This window comes from Fonsecaea nubica, assembly GCF_001646965.1.
Source record: "Fonsecaea nubica strain CBS 269.64 chromosome Unknown Scaff20, whole genome shotgun sequence".
In the NCBI taxonomy this organism is placed as follows: Eukaryota; Fungi; Ascomycota; class Eurotiomycetes; order Chaetothyriales; family Herpotrichiellaceae; genus Fonsecaea; species Fonsecaea nubica.
The window spans coordinates 86543-110924 of record NW_019173693.1 but is presented as its reverse complement, the minus strand read 5'-3'; the positions used below and the strand labels follow the sequence as shown (position 1 = coordinate 110924).

The window sequence follows — 24382 nt, the reverse complement described above, 5'->3', positions numbered from 1 at the left end:
CTCCCGGCTGACGGCGAATTTGGATTCCACACCCAGATTCCTTACAACGAAGCAAACGAAAACATCCGGGTATTGACCCGCGCTTCAAGACGTCTCTTTGATTATGCGAGAGAGGCTCTCACACTGTTGAGTTTGAGGTCGTGGCCTTTGCAATCTGGATTGTCAAGAGGCAGAGCGACCCGGACAAGACCTGGGGATCCGTACTCTACAGGTTCATAGGCTGGTAGGTACATAGCTACATATCTAGATAGATAGGAATATAGATGGATGGATAGACGCATCCCTCGACGCACGCACTACAGACTGGTATTCCGGCAGGATATGTACGGGTACAAGTATAAGTATACCGAGCATGTAAATGTATATGTGAGCACCGAGTTAGATGGTATGTCCACCGTCAAGTCTCCCTCGTCGCTGTCGTCGAAGAGCCATGGATGTATATGTAACCCCCGTCTCCCTTCTCAATCTATCTCGCCCCCTTCGGCGCTCACGCTCACTCACACTCACACTCTCTAATATCGTGCGACGCGAACCCGTTCGGACTTAATCCACTTACTCATCCACCCACTCAGTCACTCACTCACTGATGTGACCGTCCTCTTTTCCCTTGTCTCTGTTTCCCGGCCTCACAGCCTTCTGTCTGACAGCCACGGCGAAAGAGGTGGAGATGTTTGACGAGGCTAGGACACAGGGAAGATGGAGACGAGGATGGAAATGGAGCTGGAACTGGAGCTGAAGTTGAAGAGCAGGCGGTCTGGTATTCCTTATGCAGGTAGGTAGGTAGGTATATAGTCAGCGTGCGTGACGTGTGGTACCGGGTGTGTAGTACCGAAGCGAAGAACGAAATGTAAAAGATGGGAGAGAGCACACGAGGAGAACGAAAACGAAATTATGTATACCTGTACGGCAAAGATCCTCAGGACATCAATGACTTGAGTGGTCACTGCTGCATTGGACTTGCGACAACAACATCTTTTTATTCCGTATGGTAAGCCTCAACAACTTCTCTGCAATGCTTGTCACAGCGCGTCCAAAGGTCCTTCGTCAATGGAGGGGGTCGCTCAATCACAAGCTTACTGTACCATCGAGTGACTCCCTCAATGGGAATTCCTACAAGAAGATCGGTCACTCGAGCATGAATCAACAAACAGTCCCTCACAAGAGGTCCATACTGCAACGGCGACAACATCGAACAGCGAGCACCAGCAGCTGAAGTGGACTCAGGTGACAGGCCATGATACCTCTCGGTGTGTGCAGTTCGGTGCTTCGTGGACATGTTTTCTCTGCATGGACGTATGTCGTGTTGTGAGCACAATGGGAGGCAGACGCTAGCATCGGATTCACGCCGCCAACCTCGAGGTCCCCTCTCGCCCTGATCAGCTGGTTCAAGTCAACATGGTTCCTGTTCCTGAGTCTTGATCGAGTACCATGCGACAAAGCAGCACCTCGAGACAACTACCCGAACAACGGAGCATTGCGCAGTCCGTCGAAACCTTTTGGGTGAGGAAAACTCTCTCCGTGGTTGCATGTCATGGCAAGCCAGACCTTCAGGGTCGACAACACGAGTCTCAAGGGAAGAGCGAGCACTTCGATTGGACTGGAGGGTGGAGTCGCATGCTGATTTTCCAGCTCTCAGGGCAATGACGCAGGGAGGATGGGATCATGAGAGGGTTTGCTTGTGCAAACATTGCGTGCTGGGACACACTGTCACACCGAGCCATCCTGGCACAATGGAGATCGAAAGATCCAGGTCATGCCGTGGAAGTTCACGGCGGAGTTCATGCAGAATAGAACACAAGGGAAATGATGTCTCGAAAGGTGACACAGACACAGTCGACGGTGTAACCCAAAGGCGGGGAGATTGACAGTGACAGCTGCCTCACAACAACGGAGGGGGATGTCGTGTAGCACAGAATGCAGTCGGTTACTGATCATGAGCCCAAAGTTTGGCTTGATAGTTGAGATTCTGTTGCTAATTAGCATAATCAAACCACGTTAATCATGAATGCTCTGATAAGGAGATGCGATCACGCAAGACATCAACGTGCACTCTGCAAACCCCTCGCTCCTACACGCATTAGTGGCCTTGGCCACAACAATGACAAGAGTTTTGCCACGAGAAAGGCAGATTGAGCAAACCGGTTGCAAGGTGGGCATGGTTCTCGACATCGACGATGAGACCATTCTAAAGGAAAGACGTAGAGGGTTTGAGACATTGAATATCCTGGAAGTTTCCAGATCTTCAAACATGTACGCCCAAGGAGGAAGCTCTCACAGGTAAGTAGTTGTGGTTGAGTTAAAAACGAGGATCGTCGACCAAACGAGTGGCCGACACGCAGCGAGGATCGGCTAGGTGGTTCGACTGTCAAAATGTGCTCGATCGCATGGACCTCAAGGGAGGGTTTGACTATCGAGCCACCTTGATAATGCTCAGACGGAGCACGCCGATCAAGGTCCCAACAAGCTGAAAGAGGTTGCTGCTCTCGTGTGCTTCAACCTCAGAAGGGAACGCGGTCGATGCATGGTGACCTGTCCCGTTTAAAGGGTTCTAGCCTCAAGTCGCAGTGCTAGGGTCGGTCGATAGGACAAATTCGTACAGTGGATGCGTGAACCCTTGGAAAGATGAGCGAAGGTCTGGGGATCTCCACGACCTCCAGAGATATTCTGGAGACGGAGTCCGCAAACTTGTGCGATCAGAAAGGGTTTGAGGGTCTCCGTCGTATACTCGGACTCGCAGGTTGGCGACGGGTTGCTCCAGGACGTGCAAGGTGTGAACCTGGCAGGACGAGGAATTTTCACATGTCAAAAAGCAACTCGCATGAAAAATTTCCAGACTCGACAAATCACGTAAGAGAAAAGGCTGCGAGCAAGAGACCTGGGGCGACTGCACCCCGCCATCACTGCATAGATCAGCAAGGGATCTGGTCCCAACAAATTTGGTGAGGGCGCCTAGACGCATATTATGTGTGACATTTTCTGTTTATAATTGTTTCGGCGGCTCGAGCGTTGAAAGATCGTGCGCCATGCGTTCGAAACGAAGCATGTGCAACTTGAAAACGGCGATGGATCAGAGAGCTCCGGTGGCGGCGGAGTTGGGTACCAAAGGGTATGCCATTTCTGGCCCAACGAACGGCAATTGCTGGCCGATATCAGTAGTAGTGGCAAGCCGCAAGTCAGCTATACCCACCCACGATCCATTTGGGGGGGGTGATGGCGCCAGTGTGGCTTGCATAAGTCTTGGTATCAGAATTGACAGCAACTCCTTCAACCGTGAGCTATCTGGCAATCCGACGGTGGAGAGGTCAACATGCCGAGTCTTGCTGGTATCATGCATCCAAACCTGGAGAAGAAGCAGACGAGATGATCTCCACCGGCTGCATTTGATGGTCGGGGTATTCTGACACAGACGGTTCGCTCGCAAAGTTATGTTTGCGGAGTGCATACGAGTATTCACACACCGCCAACTTGTCACACACAGATAGTGGACCCGACGCTGGATCCAGCAGAGGTCGAGGCCTCCCCCAGGTGGAGATTTGCCAGGGAGTCGCTTGCAAAAAGATACTGACTCTGGAAAATGGAGGGAATTGGACGTTAGAGGGAATGGGGACGAGACTCTTGATGTTGCTTGAGATTGTTGGGGATATCGCCTGCCAGCTCGCCATTGTGTGGGACTGCACCCCAAGGACACATGTACTTCGTATTCGGAGGTAGAACCAGGCCTTTTGTTCGCGTGTTACTGTGGCTTCCACCTGCAATTTGCCACCACAACGGTTGAGGAGCGCACGATACGAGGACCTGCGCGGTAGACATGGCCGGAGGAATGCTCGGGTAAGGAGTGCGGGAGCGTATACTGCATATCGCTATGCTATTCTGGCACAAAGGGCGCAGGCAAAAATTTTTGGTGGAACAAAAATACTGCCACCCCTAGGAATTTCCGCGGTGGATTTGTGGCTGGTGTTTGCACCGTTTGCAGGGTTTGTAGCTGTCACCACCGATGGATCGGGGGATCTTTCCCCGCTTCGGCTGCTAGTTTCGAGTTTTTCCGGCCGAGCCACTAACCCCCAAACTGTCGGATCATGTGATCTTTGGACAAAGAAGCCCAAAACAAACAAAAATGCACATGCTTCGTAACCTGGAAACATCCAAAGGCACTTGACTACTGATAACACCTCACGCTTCTCATCTGCGGCTTGACTCTGCACCGCCCCTAGCGCCATTTACGCCCATGTCTTTTTTATTAATGTATTAATAATGTTGATTCCGATGAGACTTTTGCCACGTATACCGTTGGTTATCGAATAAGCGACCTTCGTGCCCGCCTAGGCTGCCCGTCCTCCCTTGTCTAGAGACCACTCCTCCTCCTCCAGTCCCTGTGGGAGCCGCCCCTCCAGGAATGAGAAAAAAGATGGATACTGCTCTGGCTTTACCGGCAGCTAAGACATGGAGGGGTGGTCATGTCAAGCAGGGCACGCTTCCAGGGTCTTTCGCTGTTTGAGACAAGAGCCAATGCTGTGCAGCGACACGGCTCGTCAAGTGGGAGGGGGGCCCTTTTCCCCATTGTGCAAGGATTTAATTATCCAGCATCCGAAGGCCTCACCCGCCGCAGGGACTTCTGGGCTCAAAAATTTCCCTGCGCCTAGGAGGATTTGCAACCAACAGAGTCGATCAGTAGGGTTTCCGACTGACAGGAATGAGGAGGGGTCCTACCGAAGCCCCTCTACCTGACTTGAGAAGAGGAGGGGTCGAGACCAGGCAAAAGCTACTGTAATCGACATGCAGCCACAAGAAAACTCCATTGCTTTGCATCCCAAGATTGCAGGTTGCCGGGGGAGGCTCCAAGCGGTCGAACAGCACATTGTTTCTCTACCTACGACTCTTCATGAGTTCTCCTAAAGAGGGTCTTGGAAGGCTGGTGGGGACAGTGAAAACCCACTGACGGGCTTTGACCTGAGCAGCACTACCATGTTCCTTTGCGAGGACAGAAGGCGATAGCAAGCGCTCAAGATGGGAAGGAGAGTTCACACGAGCAGAGACGATACCCACCTCGTACGTGATAGAAACAGGTTGGCAGTGATTCAATGTAAGCGCCCTACCCAACCCTGAAGACGATATCTTTGTTTGAGGAAGCTCTCCAAGAACTCTATCTAGAGGATGAACCGCCTACCGTCCGAGGCCGTTTGAACGCCCCTCCACCGTTATCATCATCATTTTCTTCAAGAAAAGGGCTGCTTTTGATACAGGCTCTTCCTGCGACACCTCGGACGCAGTCAGAGTGCCCTCAGTACACCAACTACCTAAAATTAAAGAGGACCCCTGGTCTTGCTTGGAAGATTGAAATAGTAGCGCTTATCGCAAAAGACAACTCCCTCTTCCGGAGCTGACCATGTTTTGCGCCGACCCTGAACGAACAGCCGTCATCCGGATGTGTGGCGAGAGCACTGCTGTCACTTTGTCAAATGTTAATCGCAACGTCTGTTGGGTGTTCTGGAGAGCCACCGAGAATGACCGACTCCCAGATAACTACCCATAATGCTGTATCTCGTATCAAATCGTAGACGGTACCGAAATCGTTCGATGTGGTTTTGATTATTACCGTATGATGTGATGGTCTTTTTGTCGCGTTTGTCACTGTCGGAGTTGAATACTGCTTTGGTGGACATATATTATCTGGGGGAAATAACGCCTAACGCTGGCTTCCACGATATCTTCGGTCCACGTTGACTTGACACTCGATCTGTGTGGATGGAAAGATTTCATCGTACGATTCCGTGGTACGGAGCAGACCTGTTCGAACGGTGGCACCTCAGTTTTGACCCGAGTTGCGACACAAGGTGACAGTTAGTGCGTGCATGAAGGCGGACAAATTCTCCCAGAGATAAAGGTTGACCCCGCCACGCGTCGCATTGATTGGGTCCTGCGAGCTATACCGCCTTTTGGGCCGTGGGGGTTACATTCTTGTTGTACGCCCACCTCCGAGGAGCCGCTTTGGGATGTGCACGGATGGGTTCTTGTTGTGCTGCCATTGTCCAAGACCATGACCAGGCACCCTATCTTTCCGTCACTCGGGTCCGCGGCATGACGGTGCGCCGTGGCAAGGGAAGCCGGGTGCTATAGTAGAGCAAGAGAGCAATAAGCACAACAGTATTGTGCGTCATCAAATGATGAGGCTGTTGGAGGCTTCGCCATCAGTGAGCATTTTTAAAGTGCATGGGCTTCTCCTGAATCCTGACGGCAATTGTGGAAAGTGGGCAAGTCCCCATGACAAAACAAGGTACATGTACATAGGTACGTACCTGGAAATCACAGCATCTTTTGTAAATGTCCGTCACTGCCGCGAGATCCGGGACCCATTGCAGAGGCAGACCCATCGAGCCATGGAAAGTTCGCACAGATGGGGAAGGTTCCCCCAGGTGTCGCGAAGCCCACAATCTCTGACGCGAGCAGCCAGAAATGCCCATGAGCCAGGAGGTCAGAGCTTGAAGCAAACTGTTCGCCTGTGTCAAGGGGCGCTGGTTTGATTGGAGGGGACCCTCGTGCTCACCGCCTAGATTGAAATTTGAACCACGTCCTGGCGTCATCCAGTCAGATGCTGGTAGGTAATTCACCGCCCTGCTAGAGTTATCAAAGCGAGGGAGGGCGCTTTGGCGCTTCAGTGCTTTGGGAATCAAGGTCAACTGCCAAAAGGTGTGTCTGCGGCGTCAAGTCTCTGGGCTGTGCCGTCGCCTGGCTCGCTAAGCACCGTCGCCTGCTTAGGGCCTCGCGGGGTAAGATGAAAAGGTATTCGCCCATCTTGCGTCCACAAAGTCGCCAATGACGGTGGCATCCGTGATTGCTGCAGCTGGCAGTTGTTTCCTTTTGGCAGTAAAGGCTTATTGACGCCTCATCACTCTGTACCCGCATGCCAATGTTGGTCTCGTGATGGGGGATAGGTCCTCGTAGGTAGAAATCAGAGCCGGTAGATGCGTTTAAACACCAAGTCATGATGTCGATATGGCGGTGTTGCCCAAAACCTTGGAATTGCCAAAACTATAGCCCACATCCTGTCGCAAACTGCGCCAACTTGTGCTCCAGAGCTTTCGGATGTATGATCCGTTGCCTCAAATCCACCATGGACATTTTGACTTCGCCATGCAGCTCTTCCAGAGGGGGAAGTTGTGGCAGCCGAAGTGATACGACCAGTGCCGGCATCAACCTTTGCTTATAGTCCTGTGAGATCAAGGCCGGGGTCGACCTGGTCGGCCTTGGTACCTATGTACCTACTATGGGCGGCCCTTTGCTCCCGCCTGGGACGGCTTTGGGCTGGGTCATGAGCTGGATCTGCTTTTCGACAAGATCGTCAAGGCTGACGGACTGCAGCATTGTCTCTAGCCACAGGTGCTCTCTGAAAGTTCCCGGGGGGAAATGGGCAAATAGCATAGGTTTCCAAAAGGCATTTCACAGGCCCAAGTGACCTTGCAAGTTACGCCCTAGGCCCCGCCAACAGGTGCAGCTATTCGCTGTGATTTGAGGCCTGCCCACTGTGCATGAGCCACCTGGGGTATCTCGCCAGTGCCCACATCTTGAACTTGGAAAATCTTGATTTTGCTGGCAACGAATACCACTCCCAGGACCGGTGCAAGATCTGCGCTGCCACGCGAAGGATTGCCAGGTACACAAAAACAGCGTCCGAAAAGATCCTCAAGGCCACCATCGTCGGCGACCCTCCGCATACAAGGTGGGATATTTTGGAACAAATGTCCCCTGCTCGACACGGGAAGGAAGGTGTGACTGCATTGAAGATGGGGGGAAGAGAGGCCTTCATTGGTGTTATGCCTTGGAAATGTGGCCGGTTTAGCGGTTTGCTCTGAAGCGAAGAGTTGTTGCGTAGGAGGCGGTCGTCGCAAAGAGCCCGACTGCATTGGCAGACAACGGGAGATTGGTGCTTAGGCCCCTGCTTAGACTGGGTTATGGGCCTGACGCGAATTCTCAGCAAGCACGGGCGGGACAGTCAGCCTGTGCCGCAAACCTTCACAGCGAGTTAGTCCTCGTTCGAGTAGAACGGAGAAAGGGGGGACAAAGATAATGAATGGGTCTCGTGTTTCATTTTGCTACAAGAACTCCATCGTCGAACATGGCGCTGGTGTAGTTTACGATGTCGATCCCTGACAATGTTGGAAACCTTTCTCCGGAGCAATGAGCAGGACGGAAATGCCACCTCTTTGCAATGAGTATGCCATACGATTGGAACAGCCGATAGTAAACTTTTGACAGCCAACAAGGCATCCATGACTGTGAGTGACACTGCTGACTGTGCTATCTGCGTACTGTTGTCATTTTTGGTGGCACGCAGCGGACGAGGATGAGGAGGGGGGAACGGGGAGAATATTTCCTAGGCTGATGGGCTTGTTCTCAAAAGGCCCATTCTCTGCAAAAGGAGCCCTGCGGGAGAGCCTGAGGAAGAGCCTGAAGAAGCTTGAAGGGCGGAGCAGCGCGCCAAAGCGCCAAAGCGCCAAAGCGAGAAAGCGAGAGAAGACTGAACTTGACCTCGACGTGTGCCTGGAATGTTATTGGTCGGAACTGCTAGCCGGAGCCTCCGAGTATGTAGCCAATGGGCAGGAGTTTTTCTGCCGGATTATTTGCCCGCAGCCACCAAGTGCCAAGTCTGTCACGATGACTGGCTGGTGCTTGTCTTTTGAAATTTTATTTTAGCGCGTTTCCGTTTTCTTTTTATTGCTTTTGGCGGGGAAAAGCTGAACTGAATGGCATTGTGCGCGCAGAAACTCAGTTCAGTCAATAATTTGTTCCCAGCCAGTTCTGCCAATTCGATTATGGAAAACTTGGACGCGGACCTGTGCAACCTGCCACCAACGAGAAAAAAAATGAGGACAAGCTCAGACCATCCTATGATCCTGTCCCCTCTCTGTCCTCAGCTTCGAAATACCCGCCGCCTCCCGCGAACGGCTCCTCCGTTCCCGGTGGAGAGTAACAGATGGGAACTGGGCGCTGTGTGCGTGCAATCATTGCTCCCACTCATACCCACGGGCTTCTTATACAAGCAATCATTATTAATTTTGGGGCAATCAGGTCATAGCTCCGAGTGGTCTGTTTGGTCTTTCGCTGAGAACATCATCTCATGATGTGTTATATGTGCTCAATGCGGTCTTGTGCGGCTTTTTCCAGGCATCTTTTCCCTCCGAACACCCCCGCCACCAATACTCTACGTACACTTGCTGGTATCTGCTCGTCGAGGCCATTTCCGAGAGCGGACGAGGTGGAAGTCGGAGGGAAAGAAGAGGTGGGAATCTTTCATATTAGATATGCAACACATAAGCCGCCGCAGCTCTTGGGACTCTTTTGGTGCCTTTCTTACAATAATATCAGACCACAAGCGAAATACGGAGGCTGTACCGTGTACTTGTATTCGTACTCGTACACCACAAGCCTCTCATCTTCCTCTAATACTCGTATCTCTCTTCCTCTCCCGCTTCCTCCCTGTATCTTTTGGTGTGCCTATCTATCGCCTATCACTGAAACGACGCCAGTGCGTTCACTCTTGTCATCGTCTTGGGTTGTCTTCCCACGCCGTTACCCTGTATTCTGTATTTTCCAGCCACGTTTGGATTGGCATTTTCAGTTGCCATCTCTAGTCGCCAATATCTCCTCCTCGACGCCCCCCCTTTACCATGTCCACTCGCCATTAGCGTCGCAGGCCAAAATTCTTAGCCGCAGCAACACACCCCAGGTAGCCGTCGTGTCGTGCTGGGCGAGCGTTGGGATCGTGCAGGACTCAAGACGAGTTACGCCACCCCAAGGCCCTCAGTCCACCGCACAGTTTTAGCCTGCGCCCTAGGGTACCCACTACTGCATCTCATCGGACCAGGGTTATCAGTCTTCGCCTCTGTGTTCAGAAATGGTCGCGCCAACCATACCCACTCTCTAAAACCACTCTGAGCAGAAACTAGAGCCATTAGTCCTCCCAGCTCCAAGGTTCCCAGCGCCCGCCCCTCCGTTCTCACCTCAACTTACTTACCCATCCGATCCTCATCTACCGCCCATCCTCCCACCCTAAACCCACCCCCCAAGTCGCCCACACTACTTGTGCGCGCAGATCCGAGCTTCCTGCTTTGGGCCGCTCGAGACTCAACACCTTTTGGCTTCTTGGTCGGCCTGCCTTGCCCTCTGGCACACCACCGCTAATCAACTACCAACCCAAAATACTCCCTCCTTCCTCCCTTCTTCATCCTCCACCACCACCACCACCACCAACTCCTCCCCCATTCCCCCTCCATTCTCTAGGCCTTCACCCAGCCTGTCTCTTGACATCTATCCTAGAAGGAATTGGGACTTTTGAACACGAACTCGGCCAGCGGTATCACCACGGTCGAACCTACCTTGACCCATTTTGTCCTTTGTCGGTCACCGATCAGCAAGCAGCCCGGATCTGCGTGTGTGGACAGTCTCACCAACAAAGAAAAAGAGGAGGATACCAAGAGAACATTGTCACACCATTTTGACTTTGTTCCTGTGTGTTCTCGGGAGTCCTGCTTGTCACTGTCTCTGGGAAGTGCAGAAACAGTAGCAGTCCTTACTAGTTTGTCGCTGTACGGTTGATCTCTGGTCCCGTGGCGATAACTGTGTTTGGTCGCCGTTCTGCACTGGTAGAAAGTGACTGAGCCTGTTCTCTTTTTCACCAACAGACGAATTGCACACTCGAACGTTACCCTCAGTAACTCCCTGTCGGATTTTCTGCTTGCTTTGTTCCTGCCTGGACTCTAAAAACCCGGGCATTCAATACGCTCCGTAAGTACCTTCCCACTTCCCTACCCCGGACTGACGCACGGCACTCGTGTGCGCGTGGCTGGGCGATAGTCGTCGGGAAAGTTGGCATCGCGTGGTCAACTCGACCGTGGCTGCGCTCATGGCTCTCGTTACGCTTGTCCTTCACTTGTCCTACCATTACATACAATGCTCCTACGATTGACCTTATTCTTATTCACAATGATTTTGATTCCATATACTGACCTGCCTCGTCTCGTTTCAGATCGTCTTTAATCCTCCGAATAATCACCTTCGACCTGCTGCAGGTTGTACTTTAATGAGCCTCGTTGCACGTTGAACATCTGCAGTTTTTGGTTTGGCCCATTCATTCCTCACAAGCCGACCGAATGCCTTACACGCCACCTACCCATCATACGCCCTCGAGCTCCAAACAATCCAGTCCCACCCCAAGCCGTTCCCACTCGTATATCAAAGGACCCTCACTTTCTCCGGACGCTGCCGATCGACCGAATCTCCCTCGTTCTAGTGGCTCCTCTTCCTATCTCACCAAGCACCGACGGAGTCCCTCATTGACTGATGCAGCAAAGATTGAGGTCCTTCACAATGGCGAGGCGTACGAGGTGAACGGGGACTTCGACCCACATGGTAGCATTCGACAGTCACCTCCCCCTTTGACGAATGCTTTGATACCAGCAGGAATGACAATATCACCTCCAGATTCCTCTCAAAACTCGAGCGATGAAGATGAACCTCAGCAGCGAGGGCGTTCGAGGGATTTTGACGAGGATCTTCAAGCGCTGCAAGAGGCCATCCGGTCGATTGAGCAACGGAAAGATACAGGTTCCCCAACTCGTGGGGAGCACAGCTCTTCCATCATAAGGTCGGATGTTGTTTCCCGTCTCGATGGCACACAATCGGCGGGCCCTGCTGTCTTGCGACTGCCCTTATCGCAGGAAGCTCGGAAAATCTCTCATTCGAGGTCGTCGACCGACTCGAACATAATCTTCGAGTCTCCTTCAAAGCAAACACCCTCTGTGGCCATTCGGCCAGACACTGATGACAGCGACAGCGACAATGCTCCCGCTGAGCGACCGGCAATGGTGCGCAAAAAGTCAGGTGAACTTGTTCGTCCTGCTCTGCGACCATCTTCACGGCGGCGGCCCTCGAGCATGCCTGGCACACCTACCTACTCCAAAGCTGTCCACTTTGACTCTCACCTTGAACACGTCAGACATTTCCTGCAGGTGGACAGACCGCTTGCTGTGAGTGCCGGCTCATCTCCCGTAGAGAACTACGAAAGCGAGACCGATTTCCCCTTCGGGTCGGACGAGACCAGTACTCGTTCTCGCACGCCCTCATATGAATGGGAGATCCGCTTGAACAATTTCCCCACCGACTTGGATGCTCGAAGGGCACAGCCCGTTCTCGTGGAAAGGGTTTTCCTCTCCTCTGACAACAAGAATCTCATCGGAACTGTCGCCGTGCAGAACCTGGCATTCCACAAACAAGTTGTTGCTCGTTTCACGTTCGACTACTGGAAGACCACTTCGGAAATCGTTGCTGACTACAACAATGATGTTCGGCGGAAGGGTAACCACGATGGCCTGGATCGCTTCAATTTCAGCATCAAGCTCGAAGATCAAGCGAATCTGGAAAGCAAGACATTGTTCTTCTGCATCCGCTACAATGTCAACGGTCAGGAATTCTGGGACAATAATGGTGGTGCCAATTACCAAGTCGATTTCAGCAAGAAGTCCAAGTCGCCACCAAGCAAGTCCAGCCCTGGCCTTGGTGAGAGGCCGCTCAATGCCTTGCCGCGTAGTCGACCATCACCACCTACCTCTTCTACAAGACCGGTGTCAATGCCTACCTCATTCGATGATTTCTCAACTGGTTTTGACAGTTTTGGGAGCTTCCTGCAGTCTCCGAGTTTGCTCATGGGTGAACCCAAGCTCAAGTTGAGGAGTCCCAAATCCAAAGCCGAGCTTCTTCCCGATGCTCCTCAGCGCCGTAAGCAGGCTGGGCCTCAAGCATTCGGAAACCGATATGACTTCAAGACATCGTTGACGGCTGCAAAGAACAATGCATATGCCGCCATGGGCGAGTGGTCTGGCTTGGGTCCAAGGACGTACACAAAGCAGTCTTCCCACGAGGTTCCTGCAACAACTCCTGAACAGAGTGTTGCGGACGCTGCTCCCAAGCATGAAACTGGCATCAACGGTGTCAAAGTCGAAGCCGGTAAACCGGCTCCCGCTGCTCCTTTGACATCCAAGCCGGCTGCTTTGCTCTCTGAGAAACCCTCTCTCAGCTCACAGAGCTACAAGGAGCTCGTAAGTCTCTATCCCCAGGACACCCTGCTGTATTGATGTTCGCTTCGGGCCCAGGCTAACAAGATTGTGCAGGTGGACAAGTACTGCTTTGTAGGTACCCGGGGAAAGAGCGAGGAAGTCAAGACACATTGATGTGCTAATTTTTTGTTGCAGTTTGGGACGGTCAAGGTTGATGGTTCAGCGGACTCTGCGTCCGCGTCGGAGAGCAATGGAGGCAGTTCGTCTGATTCTTCTGGCTCGACTACTCCGACACCACCTCGAAGCATGTCGCCCGTTCAGCAACCTCAATCGTCAAAATCGTTCGCGCAATATGCCGCGCGTTCTTCGTCGCCCTTGTCGACAGGCGGGTTCTTCGGTTCTCGCTCTGGGTCGCCAGCCTCGTTTGGATACCCATACCATTCAGCGGCCCAACATACCTTGATGTCCGAGTCGCCAACCCCGACCGCAATTCAAGGATAACATCCTCTTCATCACATGCATCAAAGAATGCTTGCATCAACCTGGCCAACGTTGTCCCACGTTGGCCTCGGCAGCACATAGACACTGAACTAATCGGCGCGGTCGGACAATTTCCATGTCCGACGACCTCGACAAATCCTAGTATACCACTCCGGCAGATGGTTGATACGGGATATCCCGGTCGAGACACCACGACAGCATTTTTTCGTCCGGGGTGGATCAAAATCGTTTCTTCCTGTCTGCTGTTCTTTTAGCGACCCAGACAAATGTCCTCACCTTTTTTTTCAGCATCACCCGCATTACAGCACCTTCGTTTCTCCGGCGGCGTTCGCGAGGAAACCTCCCCACTATTTTGTTAATAGACGCCCCTCAACTCCAGACTGGGTCGGCAAATTGACGACAACCGCCAACCGAGTTCTTTAGACTGGAGATTGTGAGGAAACGGCTGAAAAGGCCAATCTGCCGAGGAGCCACTGGGCACCGGTAGATAAAAAAAAGTTCGGTGGGGTTGAAGGCGTTGAACTTGCTTTCTTGTAAACACTTTTTTGGGATGTGTTTTGGTGTTGGCGGAACAACTGTGGGGTTTTGGGTCCAGGTCAACGGGACGTGAAAGGTGGAAAGTCGCTTGCAAGTGTCCCTGGATGAAGGTCACGTCTTGGTGCGTTGGGTTACTCGAGTTGCATTGTGGCCTGTACGGGAAGAACCCTTCCTGTGCTACGGCCTGGCAATTTCGACGTGACCGATGAACGATTCGAGGAAATGATGATTTGGACGTGATAAGACCAAGGGCGGTTGTCATTTTCGGGAAAAGGCATCAAGGTAGAGAGCGACATCGCATCTTTCTTTTGAACCAAATAAATCAGTAGTTCTCTTGATTGTGTCTGTCGTTCATGCCATCATGAGGTTCATACGATAGCAAATGCAGGTTTTGATGACATGACTGCTCGGAGCTCGTTTGCCGTTTGGTGGTATGTCGAAGGGAGACAGTCTTTGCATTTCACTCTTCCCCCCTGTACGACCCGAGTCTTTCTTTTTTTGGCCTCGCTCCTTCTCTTGACTCTGCTGCGGTAGGAGTAAACACCAGGGACTTGTTCCCACTCACTCTCACATCCCGACAAGGGACTGAACAATAGGACTTCGGTGGATGGGGATGGGGCTAGACGAGGGTGTCGAGGTTCCGAGGTTGGTAGCGAGTATGTACAGTTCCAGGGTGTGTGTGTATGTATGTAGATCCATGCACAAAGGACATGTACTCGTCTCTCAATGTGGTGCCATGAGATGAGATCATGCTACCATTGTACCGAGTACTCGTGTGTGTAGTGCGACGATGTGTCAGGCAAGGGTGCTTGCCATGCACCACAGCAACGTGCCTCTCGTATGGTTGGTACCACAGTTATATACATGAACTGCAAGCGTGAAAGGGGTTGATCAGGCAGGAGGTGGCGATGGCGATGAACAGATGGTAGACACCGTGTCGCTCATACGCAGCTCCGATACGCGTGCCATTGTGGGCGAAGCGCTTTGGCACGGCATCGAGCTGAGTAATGCCATCGAAGTTCATGCCTGTGAGGCAAGGGAGGATGCTGTGGAGAGGTTGTTAAGACCGGGGAGGGCAAAGACATCTATCCACAGCGAGGATGGTAGCGTCATCACGGATGTGGTGATGAGTAGTCCGCGAGGGTGGCAGAGCCATTTGACCATTGCACATTGCATCAGCACGGGTTGCATGTCGATTTGCCTGGTGCCGCGACGCACACTGCATTGCCTTGACCTCGTTGACAGGCTACATGTTGGTTTCAGTAGTTGCCATGGACAGGGAAAAGGCTTGCTCGCTTGTGTCCATAGCTCTGACGAGCACTTGGTTTGCGGCTTTGCTTCGCTGAGAAGCTTGATTTTGATGTCCACACTGGCTGACCTGTCCGTTGCTGGAAGCACTGCGCTAGAGAGGGCGACATGCAGTAGAGTCTCTGATAGCGATGACAATGGTATCGGCGACATGGAAACTGCTGCTGCAGCAGAAAACCTTGAGGACGACATACATCACGACTGTAAGATTGTGTCCCAAGCCGTGATAGCCAAAAGCATCAAAGACTCTTTTCCGACAATACATGGTATCGTAGCCCGTGGCTAAAAGACCAAATTGAGCATGGCTGCGGTACGGAGCGGCGCGGGTCCAGCCTCAGCCTCATCGGTAGGTGGTGGCTGCGGCAGCGGTAGCAGGGGGTCAGCCTCGCCTTATGGACTGCGAAAGAGGGAAGCCATTCGACGCGAACAACGAGCGAACTTGTTTATCTGCGCCCGGGTCTCAGCGCAGTGCTGCGCCGTGTGATGATAGGCTCGCGACCAGTAGCGCTTTACCCAGCCGGTTGTATAGGCGAAACTGGAGCAGATCAGGGTATGTGTGAAAGGAAGAGAGCCGACAAGACTCTCTTCTTAAGACTGTCCTGAATAGAATGGACTTGAAAAGGTTGAGTTGACATGGCTCTCCTGCCGTGTACCACGATGATGTGGGCATACTTGGGAGGAAGAGGATGAGAGTGGCACAGAGAGAGGGAGGGAGGAGGGAGAAATACAACCCTTCCCAAGGGGGTGGTGAGTAAAACAGGGCAACAACACACGGTGGCCATGATATAAAGTACTCGTAGTCCACTACACCCTCCCTCGACTTGCCGTACCGAAAGTGATGAGACCTTGGGCCCTGGGCTGGAGGATGGAAGAATGACGGATGTCAGAATCCACGATAGCGTTGGATTTGTTTGGCTTGCTTGTTCGTGTCTGTGCCTGGGGCTGGACCCTCCTCCCTTGATGGCTTTGTTTTGGGACTTCAGGGTCCAATCCCTGGCGGACAGACAAGTCGGGTCCCAAAGGGAGTTGCGGCCTTTGCCCACGTCGATCGTCTTGAGTGGTCGGGGAATGCGAGCTGAGGCTGCTAGGGCCCGATGAGAGCCCAAAAGAGTGGGTGATAGGCAGGGGTATCGCCCAGGCTTCAAGCCACTATGCCTGAACCGACCGGATCATCCAAGGGTGCCCGACGTGGCACCTGCATTGCCTGCTCACCCGGCGGCGACGGTCCGGATCTCTCCTTTGTTGGCACCGTTCGCTAACTTTGGGTCAAATCCTGGAAGGGAGGGCGAGACTGGAAAAGAAAGATCCAGCCGTCTTTTGCCATTTGGCGTGTCGTGACTCGGCCCCTTTCTTTTTGTGGCTGTTAGGGCAGCTGGGAGGGCCAGACCACCAGGCTGACTTCATCCGAATCAGTGAGTCAACCGGTGGGCTGAGGGCCAATAGACATAACAGACAAGTCCCCTCTCTTCCATGTTGTGGGTGAAGGGCTCCAGAGTCTCTAGGTAGGTAGAAATAGAAGGGAGGGCGAAAGAGAACGAGGGGAAAAGGGAGAGACCAATCTTTCCGAGAGAACTTTGGGGGGGCCTGGCTGAGGTATATACTCGGTAGAGTAGTATGGGGAGAAGAAGAGCGCAGGTCAGAACTGGGGCAAACAGCGCTCCGTTTGTAGTGGAAGACAGATATGTACCGAGTAGAGAGGGTAGATCGAATGGATCCCTTGGCCAGCTGGTGCCATATTGAGGTAAGTTGGCTGCAGCCGAACGGATAGAGTCCTCTCTCTCCATCCTCCCCGTCGTGCACCGGCTTCTTTTTTCATGTCAGCAGGACCATGTCCACGCCCGGGGTTGGGGCTGGCAAATGGGCTGGATCATTTTGCAGATATTTTAACCAGTGAGGCTAAATTGTGTGTGCTTTACTGGTCAGCATGGGACCCGATCCAAGATGGAAAGCCACAGGCTCCGCGGCCGTGAATTGCGCGTGACCAGAATTTCTCGCAGAGACAGAGGGGGTGAGTGGCTGGCAGCCCTAGTAGTGGAGGAGGGACAAGGCCGAGAACAAGGGCGGGTGATGGATCTGTGTTCCCCTTCTCTTTTACTTGTGTTTGTGTTTCCCTCTCTTTCTGTGTGTCTGTGTGCGTGTGTGAGAGAGAATGTGTGTATGTCTTCTTCTCTTCCCCTTCTTCATTCCTCTCCTCTTCTTACCCCCTGCCTGCTGATGGATTTGTGTGCGGGTATTTGAATCGTGGACTGGACTGATTGGAGTACTGTGAAGTACTCGTAGGCTGGAGTGGATAAGTCAATCTGTAGACCAGTCAGCTGCTCTTGGGCCTCCAAGTTTTGTGTTCTGGAACCAGAGTCAAGCAAAGACTTCAGATCCGCCTTGTACCTGTCGATCCACAGGCCCTGCATTTCAACTGCCGAGCCTAAAGCCTCGCCGTGTCTCTGCATGCACCCATGTACCCTTTGGCGGTGTCATTGGTGACAAGGTACCGAGTATGTACCTCATATTTGGTGAGTCCCGAAGTACCTAGGTGTGCGAGGTTCTGTGTTGGTACACAAGGTACGAGGTACTTGAGAACAAGTCGAGTGCGTGGTTCTTGGACATCTCGCACTGCGCTCCGTCCTAGCCCGATTCTCCGCCAGTCTGCAATTCCCCTTCGTCGCACGCGTGACCAAGCACCGCAGATTGCTTTACGGCCACTACTGACCAACAACCAGTCATAGCCATTTCTTTCTGCTTCGAGCTTCACGAACTCGGGATGGAAATTTGCTCTGCCTCCTCCACACTATTTCCACGGCTCCATTTCTGTTTCTGACATCCCCGCCTCCCTCACCGACCCTTTGACTGTCCTTCGTCACCCGATGATACCCACGGCTTGGCTTGCTACTCGTCCGAGTCTCCGCTAGGTGGTTTGATTTGATTCTCTTTCCTCGTTGTGTGAAGACTTTCCTCTAGGCTGTGTGGGTTGTTGGTCCTTCCTCTCTATTTCCTACACGAGCACTTCCTGTAGTATACCGCCATGTCTCTGCCGTTTATCCGGGAGGATGACCGGAATTTCCCAGCTTCCCCAGGCATCGCATCGAGATCGGGTTGCCTCGAAATCTCGTGATTAGTCCATTTCCCAGTCCCGATCCTCGTGGTTATGTGGGGGCATATTTCCTCCAGCTTCTGTCCGAGCACGGGTAGATCACTCCAAACGGCTTGGGGGATGGCAGGCTACACAGCAGGTCCCCGTCTTCACCAGGAATCTCTCCGGCCGAGTCAGCTGGTATGAGTTTGGGGACCACAGATTGGACCCTGTTGTTTGTGCGCCATGGTTGTTCTGCATTGGACTCCGCAAATCATTTCCGAGATCTTTTCGGTCGATACATAGCCGAGGTGCATTTGTTGGCCTTACCACTATTGAGTCCTGCAGTTGGGGAAGTCCCAGACTTGAAGAGTCGCACGGCCAACAGCTCAATACTAGACATGAGGAGGATGGCAGCTGTTGAAGATGTCGGCGTCACATGAGATGATACAGGGTCAACTCATCTCCTGTGGTACAGAAATGGGGACGTGTTTCATGAGAGATGATTCCGTGGTTGCAAAGACACCTTGTGTCATATCTCGAACCTTAGTAAGCCGATGAGCTTGAGCAGGAAGGAAGTTCATACGCGCATGGCTGGTACCTGGGCGGTGTTGGAGGTCATAGAGGTGCTCGATTGTAGGAGACAGCATGTTTTCGGATATCCTCGTCTTCGTTGCCACATGTCCCTACGGCAATGTGGACCTCCTAGGACCTATTCGCTGTCCCAGAAGATGACCATTCCAGAGGATAGCAGCATGTCTGCGGTGCACAGCGAGACAGGTGCTAGCATGGAGAAATGCCCACTGCAACATTATAGGCCCACAGCATCAAATCCCTCCTCCTCTTCTCCCACCTCTCCAGTGTTTCCGGACTCCAGAGGCACACAGCACATCTACTGTACCGATCGGGTGTAATTTTCTGATTGATGATGATCTTTGAAGCCAAATGGTACGAAGTGTCAAAACAGACTACAGATGTCCAATACCTAGCTCAACTTCACCAGACATATATTCTTTGACCATTCGTCTCGCCTCCGACGCATCTGCCGGTCCTTTGACGCTGCATTTCCGAGGGGGTGTATCTTGAAATCCTTCGACCGGCAAGCGGGTTGAGGAGGTAACTCAGACTCGGCGCACAGAAAGGGTTTGTCCCGTGCAACCAAAGATTGAAGGCCTCTCTCCGAATCGGGGTCGTTCGGCTCCACGCGCTTGAGTGAGGATGAGACGAAGACAACGTCTGCTCCTCACATCAAAAGAAGGCCCCCCAAAGTTCCGTCAATGATGTGGATTCTCGAGCATGAATGGTCAACCGTCCTCTTCTCTTGGTGGGATCATATGAGAATTCCATAACGGTATCATCGTACCTCCAGAAACTCTCGTCACGACATTAATTACCTCTGTCCCGAAAGCATAACAAGTTTGTCGTCATTACTCGAACATGAGAGCACAGGCGTTGTAGGAATCTGAGAGAGGCCAGCCAGCGTTGTTTTACTCAAAGGTAGCAGCTGGTTGTTGATCAGTTGAAAGCGGCAAACGCCACTTTTGCTCCTCCGTAGTTGCCAAGGACCACTTTACGCGAATGACCCGCATCTTCGTGTTTCTGCGCGACGCGTCTGGATTTCACAATCCGCTAGAGGTGCCTCTGCCCCCCCTTTCTGACCACTTTGATGTGAACAACCTACACTTACACCGCCATAATTGCCCATTGTCGCCATGTCGTCGACACCGTCCTCACGCCGCCGGGGGCATTCCTCTCGCAATTCTCAGTCCTCCATCCCAACTCAACAATCCCAATCCACCCCTAGGAGTTCGAGACGAGCGCCAAATGGCGCATCCGCAGTTGCGTCCTCGTCGCCCTTTTCGTTCCATTCGTCCCCTGCTCGAGCAACTCCCCCGCCTCCGGCGCAACTGGAAAGTGATGGCATGCTCATCAGCTCTCCTCCCCGACACTCGTCCGAGGTGGGTGACCGCGAGGCAACACCACGCGCATCAAACCGGTTGGTAGGGGGTTCGTCAATCCTGCACTCTATAGTCATGTGCAGTGCTAATATCCTATAGATTCGTCCCCAGTCAGATACGACCCCAGCTCAAGCCCAGGGCGAAGTTCTCAGCACCCTCGATCCGACATTGGCAGTAGCAGCAGTGCCCTTTTTGTGCGTCAGGACCATCAGCCGAGAATATCTTCCCGGAGAGGTGACATCCACTCCGATGCATTCGCGCCCTCATCAGCCCCTCGTCGTCGAATCTATATAGGCGAGGATGGCATGCCTGTTCAGGACGGCAATGATCCGACATCAGAGGCTACGTTTTCAAACCTCAATCCTGACACGTCCGAAGCCGATGCAATGGGGGGTGACTCGACCAGAGTTATCTGGGGCACCAACATATCTGTCGTAGATTCCATGGCCTCATTCAAGAATTTCCTCTACAACTATGCTAAGAAATATCGCATGTGGGCCGACGGCGCCACCGAGGAGGAAACACGCGCTCTCGGGGCGGTTGCTGACGAAAAGGAATACCTGACAATGCTTCAGAATATGAGAAGAATGGGTATTCACCCGCTTAATCTAGACGCCCGCAATCTCAAAGCGTATCCTGCGACCTTGAAATTGTGGCACCAGCTTCAGGCGTATCCGCAGGAAATCATTCCGTTGATGGATCAAGCTGTCAAAGATGTCATGGTGGAATTGGCCCAGAAGGAGATGCAAGAGTTGCGCCGGGTTCACACCAATGGTCCGGCTTTGCGGGCAGCGAATGGGAGCTCAATGCCTCCCATGCCGTCTTCTGATCTGGGACGGGGGACACCGGGGACTGGACTGAACGCCGACGAAATTCCCGACCTGGTTGAAGAAGCAGAGATGCAACCTTGGAAGGTTATGCCGTTTGGCCTGGACAAGACGATCAACATGCGGGAGCTTGACCCAGCCGATATTGACAAGCTGATTGCGGTCAAAGGACTCGTCATCCGAACAACCCCGGTCATTCCCGACATGAAAGAGGCATTCTTCAAATGCACTGTCTGCCAGCATACGTTGTACGTATCGATTGATCGTGGAAAGATCGCAGAACCCATCGAATGCCCTCGGCCAGCTTGCAAATCCAAGGACAGTATGGAGATTATCCACAATCGGTGTATATTTGCGGACAAGCAAGTGATCAAATTACAAGAAACGCCGGACTCGGTTCCAGACGGACAAACGCCTCACAGCGTGTCTCTTTGCGTGTACGATGATCTGGTTGATGTTTGCAAGGCCGGTGACCGAATTGAGGTTACTGGCATTTTCCGGAGCAACCCAGTCCGTGTCAATCCCCGCCAACGTACAGTCAAGGCACTCTTCAAGACTTATGTGGATGTCCTACACGTGCAGAAGGTCGACAAACGCAAATTGGGGATTGACGTGTCGACGATCGAGCAGGAGTTGTCAGAACAGGTTTCTGGCGAGGTTGAGCAGACTCGAAAAGTCACCGCCGAGGAGGAAGCCAAGATTAAAGAAACCGCTGCTCGCGAAGACATCTATGAGCTCCTGTCGAGGAGTCTAGCCCCAAGTATCCACGAGCTGGACGACGTCAAGAAAGGTATTTTGCTGCAACTATTTGGTGGCACGAACAAGATATTTGCAAAAGGTGGCAGCCCCAGATACAGAGGCGACATTAACGTCTTGCTGTGTGGTGATCCATCCACCGCCAAGTCCCAGCTTCTGCAATATGTCCACAAGATTGCGCCGCGAGGAGTCTATACCTCTGGTAAGGGTTCCTCGGCAGTCGGATTGACAGCATACGTGACCCGAGACCCAGAGTCCAAACAGCTTGTGCTCGAGTCCGGAGCTTTGGTTCTTTCCGACGGCGGTGTCTGCTGCATTGATGAATTCGACAAGATGAACGAGTCCACTCGCTCGGTGTTGCATGAAGTCATGGAACAGCAGACCGTGTCCATTGCGAAAGCGGGCATCATCACCACCTTGAATGCAAGGACCAGTATCCTCGCCTCGGCCAACCCCATTGGGAGCAAGTACAACCCCAATCTGCCCGTACCTCAGAATATTGATCTTCCGCCGACGCTGCTGTCGAGGTTTGACCTCGTGTATCTGGTGCTGGATCGGATTGATGAAGTGAATGATCGCAGACTTGCAAAGCACTTGGTCGGCATGTACCTAGAAGACACGCCTGATAATGCGTCGAGGGAGGAAATATTGGTAAGTCCAACTCGTCTGCACAAGGGTTCCGTCTGGAGCAGACAAGCTAACAGCCATTTTAGCCCATCGAATTTCTTACCTCTTACATCTCGTACGCCCGCAACAACATCCACCCAAGCATTACTCCCCCTGCTGCCAATGCATTGACAAACGCTTATGTTGCCATGCGCAATCTCGGGTCAAACATCCAATCGTCGGAGAAACGCATCACGGCCACCACTCGTCAGCTGGAGTCGATGATCCGTCTGTCTGAAGCGCATGCTAAGATGAGACTCTCGCCTATAGTGGAGGAGACAGACGTGGAAGAAGCCGTGAGATTGATCAAGTCAGCGATCAAGGCCAGCGCCACGGACGCCAGGACGGGCCTGATCGATATGGGATTGTTGAGCGAGGGCGGCGGTGTCAGCGAACGACGCAGGAGAGAGGATCTCAAGCGAGCAGTGCTGGAAGTGTTGGACATGGACAGCACTATCCGCAGTGGCGGCGCCATGAGATACACGGACCTGTATCGCAAGGTCGCCGAAGGAAGTAGCGTTGAGGTCGAAGGAACCGAATTCAACGAGGTCATTAGAGCGGTGGAAGTCGAAGGGAAAATCACAGTGACGGGCGAGGGAGCTCGGAGATCCGTCCGGCGGATCACAGGTGTCTGATTTGATATATACACATCGCGCAAGTCAGGAGTCGAAGGCAGCCTTGATGCAAGGCCTGGTACTTACTTGCTCATGGGTTATTTGATGGATTGGAACGAAGGATGAAAGGACGCAAGGACATTAGGACGAATTTGGCAACAATAGATGTTTATGACGACAAACGAGTGACTTGCTTTGCCCTTCCTCTCCCTCCTTCTTGTCACTTGTCTTTTCAGGTATTCCTCGCTAGTAATACTCTCCTTGCGGCCGCAGTGTTTGTGTTTGTATTTGGGAGACATGGGATGGGGTATATCTATCCGTACCTCCTCACCTAGTTAGCTGCTACCTATCTCCCCTATCTATCTCTACCGAGTAAAAGGACCCAGGTATACTCGGTACAGGAGTACTGTACTCGGTACGTACTAGGTATATACTAGGTATATACCGCACCTGATATGGAGCAGCAGTGCCGAGTGGGGACATATAGGTACCATATACTCCGTACTCTGTGCCGTACCATGAAGCCATCGAGCATGTACGATGTAAGTGTGTGATTGGCCAATAGACGTATGCCAAGAAATATGCGTCTTGGCGGACATATCTACGCACATACAAGTACGAGGTACGGACCAAGTGGACTCCAACAGAACTACCACATTACCTACCTACGTAGGTATCTATCAGGTCCATTGCGAGAGTGATCCGTACGAGGCATGCAGTATCATAGTACTCGGTAGATTATGCGTAGTTGTAGTTGATTTTTATCTACTTATGTGAGCGCCGTGCGACAGGCACCGCAGCCATGCAAGAAAGCAAATTGGTATCATGCCGGCCCAATATCCCCCCCCTAAATCCTGATATCCTGTTCGCGGAATAACATCTCTTGACCCTTTTTTGATGCGTAGCAAGCAGAAGCGTACGTGTCCAGCCCAGCAGAGTCCTCCTAAGTACGCCGCACCTGACCACTGCCATATAATCCGGCATCGTTGATGGACCAAGACACCGACGCCATGCTTTTGCTGTTGCACTTCAAAGAGTTTCCAGTCGCAATATCCAGTGATGCCCCCTGTCCCAGTAAGAGAATAACAGGTCTCCGATGATC

General features: G+C 52.5%; 2 protein-coding genes across 2 annotated transcripts; both read left to right on the top strand.

Annotated features, from left to right (window-relative positions):
- Positions 1–11144: 11144 nt before the first annotated feature.
- AYO20_03988 (hypothetical protein) lies at positions 11145–13547 on the top strand (the record flags this gene model as incomplete). The annotated part of the gene is made up of 3 exons (XM_022642287.1): positions 11145–13088; positions 13143–13178; positions 13242–13547. The coding sequence occupies 3 exons, from the start codon at positions 11145–11147 to the stop codon at positions 13545–13547; spliced, it is 2286 nt and encodes a 761-aa protein (XP_022501668.1).
- Positions 13548–20171: 6624 nt separating this feature from the next.
- On the top strand, positions 20172–23301 carry AYO20_03987 (hypothetical protein; the record flags this gene model as incomplete). Its single annotated transcript, XM_022642286.1, has 3 exons — positions 20172–20466; positions 20517–22651; positions 22714–23301. 3 exons carry the CDS (start codon positions 20172–20174, stop codon positions 23299–23301), a joined length of 3018 nt encoding a protein of 1005 aa, XP_022501667.1.
- Between the last annotated feature and the right edge of the window lie 1081 nt (positions 23302–24382).